Consider the following 8483-nt stretch of genomic DNA (forward strand, 5'->3'; position numbering starts at 1 on the left):
ACATTTTAGATGATTTAGCTACAGTATCAATAATTTTCGTTTCATTCCAAACAATCTAGAATAGAATCTTCAATCTATTCTAGATAAATTTTTTCATAGTCTACACCAGTGGGCAGTGGCGGTTCTAGGATATATTTTATGCTAAGGTCAAGTATTGTGCATACTCCATCCTGATTACAGCACTTTTTTTAGTCCTCAAAATTGTTTAATATTTAAGAAGTAGCAATTTTAAAAACAACACTTTTTAAAATGGCATAAATTAACTAGAGCTACCCATCATTTTTTTAAAAAAAATTTTGAAATAGGTACACATTTCAACGAGTTATCCATCGTTTTCTCGTTGATATACGACATCGTATGTTTCAAAAAAAAAAATTTTTCTGGGTTGGTTAAGTAAATTATTTAGGTATATTTAGGGAATTGTTACTTATCAATTTTTTTTTTTTGGTAGCAATATTATTTAGAAATGTCTCTAGTCTACTGAAAAACGCATATTGTGTAGAGTACCTATTTGTTTTCCAGGAAGCAACACACCAAGGGGGATGCTATATAGCACCCCCATCTGCAGGACGTACGCGACTACACGTATACCTATTGCATTACTGCCACACCAATACAACTAAGTTATAAGTTACAACCACTATAATATCAGTTACCTATCAATATATTCAAAATTATAAATACAGTACCTACCTATCTATAAAGTTAGGTTTAACCAGGCCCGTATTTACAAAAATTGCCGCCAGGGGGAACATACAATGTGCCGCCTCCCTACCACTTCCAAAAAAAAAGAAATTTTTTTTACTTTATTGATATTACACAATTGTAGTAGTAAATAGATAGGTACATTAATATAAAATAAAACTCATTAATAACTTATAATCAATATATTATTTAAAACATTCTTTAAAATAATAAAACAACTTAAAAAATAAAAATATTCAATTATAACTTTATAACTTTACTTCAACTTTTCTGTGAAATTGTTTTGATGCAAATGATTTAATAATATCATCGTAATCAATCATTTTGGTTATAGATGAATATATTTAATATGGCTAAACTGTTCAATGAAAATGAAAATGAACACACTCGTTTTCAAATGTTTCATCCAAATCATTTTTGTATATTTTTCTTAATTTTTTTGCACCATCACGAACATCCGAGGTTTTTTGTTCACTAATATTTAGGAAAAATAGGTATTTAGATATTATATCATCATAAGAAATTTTTCTTTTTTTTAGTTCTGCTATTAAATGATCACAAATAATGTAAATGGTATTAATTTTGAAATTTTCGGATATTTTCGAATAATTATTGTGTTTTGATTTTTTTTATCGATAATAATAGTAGTGTAAATTGTCAATAATCGGCAGTCGTAGACTCGTAGCTCCTTATATCATGGCAAAACCACAACTGTATATTTCCTATTTTTAGTAGGTATGTATTTTTCATAGTCTACGATTCGTAGAACTAAATACGAATCATATGTTTACTGTTTACAACATCAATATGCCCAAAGCATTTTATTGACATTCGAGTTGATAACGAATTACCTATAACTTTATTAGGTACATTCTACATTCAAAATCTATTTTGGTATAATTATATTATTATAATTATTTTTTATTATACTAATTTTATTTTATATTTTCGTATTATACTCATTAGGAAAATAAGCTACAAATAAATTTTATATTTTTGATCATTTCAATATTTTGCCGCCTCTCAACCTAATTTTAATATTGCCGCCAGGGGCAATTGCCCCTCCGAGCCCTCCCTTAAATACGGGCCTGGGTTTAACATTAAAAATTAAAATGTTTCGATTTCTTATGAAACTTGATTGTAGAAACTAGGAACACTATCTGTGTTCACACCCCACTCCGCACAGACCACCATTGGTTAGTCACTGATTTTTGTATGTTATGTGTTAGTAAGACAGAGAAAAGACATACGATTACGACGTCCTCTTAAATACTTGTTTACAATTTTTTTAAACTTAAAATTTAAAGGTGAAACCAACATATTTTATTTTATTGCAATCGTTATTTCATTATTTGAAATCGAAATCAAAATCGAAAATAAATAAAACCGGTATTCAAAGTCATAACGGAAAACATAATTTCTCGAAATCGTTATTTGAAATGGAAATCAAAATCGAAAATGTATAAAATCGGTATGCAAAATCAAAACGGAAAACATAATTTCTTGATATCGTTATTTGAAGTGGAAATCAAAATCAAAAATATTTAAACCGGTGTGCAAAGTTAAAACGGATAAACGTAATTTATCAAAAACGTTATTTCAAATTTAAATCAATACAATAAGTATACAAAACCGGTATGCAAAATATTAATTGAAACCACAATTTTTTAAAACCGTTATCTGAAATCAAAATCGAAATCGGTAAAACTAAATACCGGTAACCGAAACCGAAATTGAAATCCAAAAATTTTTTTTCGGTTTCAAGCCCTGGTAATTTGTAGCACACAGAGCAACAGAGCTGAAACTATGATATAACAGTATTGTTGTTGTTGGCTTTATCACTATGTTTTCCCATTTTATTTTTAGCCATTGAGTTATTAAGCCATTAGTTCCAGATATGAGATACGATGTAGATAATATTTTTTTCCCAAATCGGGCCTCCAAATCTCCAATGATATAATATTATTATTTATTAGCGTATAGAACATATACATATAGTACCAATATAAGGTTCGTATTTCCTAGTATTTTTTTCAGATATCAAAATAATATACCTATTTTTGTGAAATTTTGAATCGAATGACGAATATAGAAATAACCAATGGGCAATTATAGTGTAGGTATTGTATGTTGGGATGGGGCCCCCTTCGGACCCGAGGCCCGTGGCGTTTGCCCACCTTGCCCACCCGGTATTTACGCCACTGACCACTACCTTGTACAAAAACTTTACGTAACTATTTGTTGGCCATTAAGATAGGTTGTGGATTTGATCCAGATTTTTTTAAATTATTAAAAAAAAGTTTGCAAATAAAACAGAGTTCCAAAGGAAAATGATTCTTGTATTTGATGAAATTTTCCTAAGAGAAAGTATCTCAATACAAGAACATTGACCTACATTGGCTTGGAAGACTTTGGAGAAGGATTTGAAACCAGACCAACCGAAAAAGCTAATCATGCTCTGGTTTTGATGGTGCAAAGTTTAGCAGATAATATTCATCAGCCTATTGCAGTATTTGCTTCCAAGGGACCTGTAAAAGGTAATTTTAAGTTGTAATTACACAAGAAAATGTATATTAGGTATAGTAATATTTGTTACAGGAATTGATTTAGCTAAAATTATTTTAAAAGCCATTTTATTATTGGAAAATTCTGGTATTCAAGTAATTGGCATCACTGGCGATGGTGCCTCTACAAATCGCACAATGTGGAGTGCACTAGGTATAAGTGCCAAACAGAAAAGTCTTAAAAATTCATTTGAAAATCCGTTTGATACAACCGAAAAGTTTTTGTTTTTTCGGATGCTCCACACTTGCTAAAAACTGTTAGAAACAGATTATACACAAAAAAAACATTAAAAGTAAATTAATAAGATTATATTAAATTTCAATAAGTATGAAAACATAAACTTGTATATTATATTATAACTATATTTTTTTCTTCTTTAGATTCATCCTAACAAATCTTTAATAAAATGGAATATATATCAAAATGTTTATTTTCATGATTCAAAAAATTTAACAAAAGTTTGCCCTAAAATCACAATAAACCATTTAGAACTAAATAATTTGTCAAAGGTGAAAGTAAAATATGCTTCACAGGTATATTTTTTTAATGTTTTTACATTACACATATTAAACATTTTTTATTTTTTTTTTTAGATATTTAGTTCATCAATGGCTGCTGGAATTAAATTATACCGAAGTAAAAACTATAAGGGTTTTGAAGACTGTGAAGAGACCATCAAATTTACTCTAATGATGAATAGTTTATTTGATGCGTTAAATAGAAAATTTTCAGGCGAAGGAATTAAAAAAAATAGTTCTGATTTAGAGGTTTTGTGGCATATATGTAGGATTTTTAGGTTGTATGTCAATGGTTACAATATGTGTTTGTATTTGTAAGACTAAAAACAGGGAAGTATCATTAAACTGTATTTATTTAACCCAATATTAATTGTATATTAACTTTATGTGTTTATTTTCTTATTCTAACTTAATTTTATGTTTAAGGTACGATTAATAGTAATCCATAACTTAACAATTAGAACTATACTTATATCATGTAACTAATAATTGTATTATTTGTTTAGATGATTATTATTCACAACATACTTGAAGGCAGTATCTTGAAAATATTTTTCATATGTCACAATAGGTATGAGTGTATGACTATTAATTTGTATTTGTTTAGGTATTGAAAAATGCATTGGTTTGGTTAGACAATTGGGAATCAAATGTTACTAAAAATTTCATATCAGAAGAAAAGTTTTTAACTAAAAACACAGCAGAAGGGCTTAGAATAATACTATACAATCTTCAATTGACATAATTAACTACTTACACATGTGTGGATTTGATTATGTACTAACATCTAAAATTAATCAGGATTGTGTTGAAGTAAGTACTTTACACAGTAATTACCAATTTGAAATTAATAAAAATTATTTTATTTTATTTTACAATTCCCAGACATTTTTTGGAATAATAAGGCAAGTGGTAGGACCTAACGATCATCCATCAACACCCATATTCTTGCAATTGTACAGAATGCTATCTGTTTATTCTCTGATAAAACCTCCAAAAACAGGGAATTGCACTATCTTAGAAGGTATTTATGAATTTTCATTAAAAATGTATTTTAATTAGGAATTTTATTAAATAAAAATACAAACAATATATTTTTAGATAATATTCCTGTTATTTCTTTTGGAAATTTGAAAAATATTACAGAAGAACAAAATGAAACATCCATAAGAGAAGATAAAATATGCAAGTTCAAACATAAAATTAATTTTATTGTTAAAGATGGGCACTATGATTTTGATGATAGGTATTTTTAAAGACCATAATTATTGCAATACAAATTCCGCAGTATTTGAATGTATAGTGTACTTCTTGACAGGGTGAATACAACAGTTTATATTTATGTATAGTAATTTAAGCAGTACACATTTTAAATTATGTTAGGGGAACAAATTTTTTTATAATGTTCAATTTACTATTCTTTGTTATCAGGTACATAGTAAAACGAATGAAAAAAACCATTAAATGTGAAACCTGTTTGAACTGTTTAAGCACAGAATATGGACAGGTTTCACATCCAGCTGCAGATTTTGTAAATATAAAAACAAGAGGTTATTTAACACACCCCAATCATCACGTTTACTTAATTATAAAATCGTTCGAATTGTGTTTTGAGAAATATGCAGATTCTCCAACAGTATTTGAAGATACACAGGATGATTTGCTGCAGAATAATATTTCTTTTCTAAAATGGAATTGTAATGACCACAAAAGTGAAATACTAACAAATATGTTTGTTATGTATATAACGATGAGAATGCGTCAATACACTTATTCAAAAAATATTGAAGCCAATCAATTGAATAAAACTAAAAAAAAGTTATCAAAATTGGTTACTTCTTATATCTAAATTTCAAATGAATATAATATGTTTAAGTATACCTACCTACTATAGTTTACCGATAATTATTATTTATTATATTTTAGATTATTATTATAATTAATAAATACAAATACTGGAACGAGAACTATAAACTTTAATATTTATTTATTGCATACCTATTCATATAGAATTCATAGGCAAACATAAATATTGTTGTATTACTCAACGGCGTATTTACGGGGGGGATTTGGGGGATCAATCACGCCACTGGTATTACTATATTTTACTTCTGTATAATTGAAGAACAAGAAATATGTTAAAAAATAGAAATACAGAAACAGAATATTAGAATAATATTGTATTAATGTAGTCATACAATTTATCACCCAGAGAGCGCTGTGTGCTGGTGTAAAAGCAAATACACGTTTTGAGCTTCTCATTTTCACGGTCCGTTCCGCAACCATATTATCTTTAATCGTGGTGTACACCACGGTTAAAGATATACAGGTTAGCTATCGCTGGCCCGCCACTCGGTCAGATTGTGTTACCATTCAGTAGTTCATATTTTCACCACACGCGTAAGGCGCTAGTAGTAAGTAGGGTCATATTTTACTATTGGTAATATTAGTACATCGTAGTATCGGTACATTTCTAGTTGCTACATAATAGAATATTAGAATTTATATGATCATACATTTAATATAACTTATAATTAAAAAATATATTTATTCCAATATTAATATTACTCGGGGATGGTACTGGAGAAAATAAAAAATATTCAATCATCTTCAAAACATTTTAAATAATCCTTAGGCCCAGCTAATAATTACATAAGTTATTATTAATATTTTGTTTATGATATTAAAAAGCTATAATTGAGTATGTGGTCTACCTACCTTATATAACTAAAATTATGTTATCGTGCATCCATTTTATACGAAATGTTCTTCTTAAGCCTTTACAAAATGAACATTTATTTTTAATAGATGATTTATCAATTAAATAAGGACATTTTTTATGTTGCCAATGGTTTTTAAAAATTATATCTGCACATTCAACTGATATACCTTCAAATTCATGAACTAAAGGCCCACCTGAACATATTTTTTTAGAACTTAAAATAATCATAATTGAAATCAAATCATCCAAAAAAGAAATATTTGAATTTCCATACAAATCTTGTAGGTTTATATTCTTTTCATATATATTACATTTCAAAATCATGTCTGAATCTAAAAAAATCTGTTTTTCAATGCTAATTCCAGCTTCATTGTTATTACATTGTATTGTATACAATACAATATATGGTTTATTTCCTCTATGTATCTCATATTTCCAATTATCTGGAAGTGTGATTGACTCAAGATCACAACATATTTTCTCAAACTTTTGTTCAGTGGACAAGACTGAAGATTCTTCAGAAAATTCTGGATCAATATCATTATTACAATGATGTTCAGAAATTTTAGATTCAGCCTATAAAAAAAAAATATTTACAATACTTATGTATAATATATAATGTATACTAGGTAAACCTATATAAAATAACTCCAAAATTAATTATAAAATTGATATACAACATTTAAATATTTAATACATAATATTTATGTATAATTATATACAATATTCATGTAATATTTATATATTGTACCTAATTAATTAATATTTTTAGTAAAATTGTAAAATTTACCTCTACTACTTTAATGTTTTTAGAAGAGATTAATGAACTATCTCGCTTTCTAGAAGACTTTCTTTTAGTTTGTGGATTAGATAAATATTTTGGGCCAGGAAATATGCATGGGATAGCATCTTCTTTTAGTTTTGGATACTTTAAATTTATCTGAAAAACATTGGTCATTTAAATAAATAGTTAATCAGATAAATAAAATAGTCTAAAATAAATGAGTAATAAAAAAAAAATTAAGAATTATTCAGTTTTAATTTTAAAATGTAATTTATCTAGATACTTACACACACTTGTTTATCACCAACCCCTGAAGTCCATGTTCTAATAATTTGTTCATCAGTAAAATGACTGGCACAAACTACTGAATTTTTAGTAACAATCAAATCTTTTCGGGGTATTTTATTTATCCACTTTTTCTTTAAATTTTCATCCGTAGGAAAAGAAAAAGTAGATACCTTAATTGTACTATGGTTAAACTTATATCCAGTTTTGCAACCGACTACACAACATGAACGAGGCATAATCCACTATAATAAAATACTGGACCATTATAATTTATAAAAAGAATTAAGTAAATTCAGTGTTGTGAAATATTTGAGTAAAAGTATTCAAATATTTTTTTAATAATTTAATAAATATTTGAAAACATTTTAAATACTATTTCATTGTATTGAATACTACTTACTAATTATAACTATAATTTACTAGGTAGTTGATATTAAAAAAATACTGTAAACTTTGTCTCAAATACGATTTAAAAGTAATACTTAAATGAATTACAAAAAAGATTTTGTTAGTAATTTTACGTATTTGAATACTATTTTTTAAGATATTTTACAACACTTTTATTTTAAGTAATATTGCAACGACAAATTCAAAATTACATACCTGAATAAAGAAAAGCAGTATAATGCACCAGAAAAGTGAAAACTTTAAACTTTAAATAAGGCCGTGATTTAAACTTTACTGTTGTCCGTTATAACTTAAATACTTGATGTAATAAATTAAATTATCACTATTATAGTCTATAATCTATAACCCTACATGCAGTGATGTGATATGGAGGGAAATTTCCCGCTTGGGGGGAAATTTGATCTCAAAAATCGCATGATGGGAAAAAGGGAAGAAAAATGAAAAAATAGAATAAAAAGGGAAATTTTGGAAAATTGTTTTATGAAAAAACCTT

At 27.1% G+C, this 8483-nt stretch overlaps 1 protein-coding gene across 1 annotated transcript; it reads right to left on the minus strand.

The window, feature by feature from the left end:
- Nucleotides 1-6196: 6196 nt before the first annotated feature.
- Nucleotides 6197-7818, minus strand: LOC111032461 (THAP domain-containing protein 2-like). The gene is made up of 4 exons (XM_022312811.1): nt 7582-7818; nt 7301-7450; nt 6910-7086; nt 6197-6268 (listed from the first exon to the last, which is right to left on the minus strand). Exons 1-4 carry the CDS (start codon nt 7816-7818, stop codon nt 6197-6199), a joined length of 636 nt encoding a protein of 211 aa, XP_022168503.1.
- Nucleotides 7819-8483: the final 665 nt, after the last annotated feature.

This window comes from Myzus persicae, unplaced genomic scaffold, assembly GCF_001856785.1.
Source record: "Myzus persicae strain clone G006 unplaced genomic scaffold, MPER_G0061.0, whole genome shotgun sequence".
In the NCBI taxonomy this organism is placed as follows: Eukaryota; Metazoa; Arthropoda; class Insecta; order Hemiptera; family Aphididae; genus Myzus; species Myzus persicae.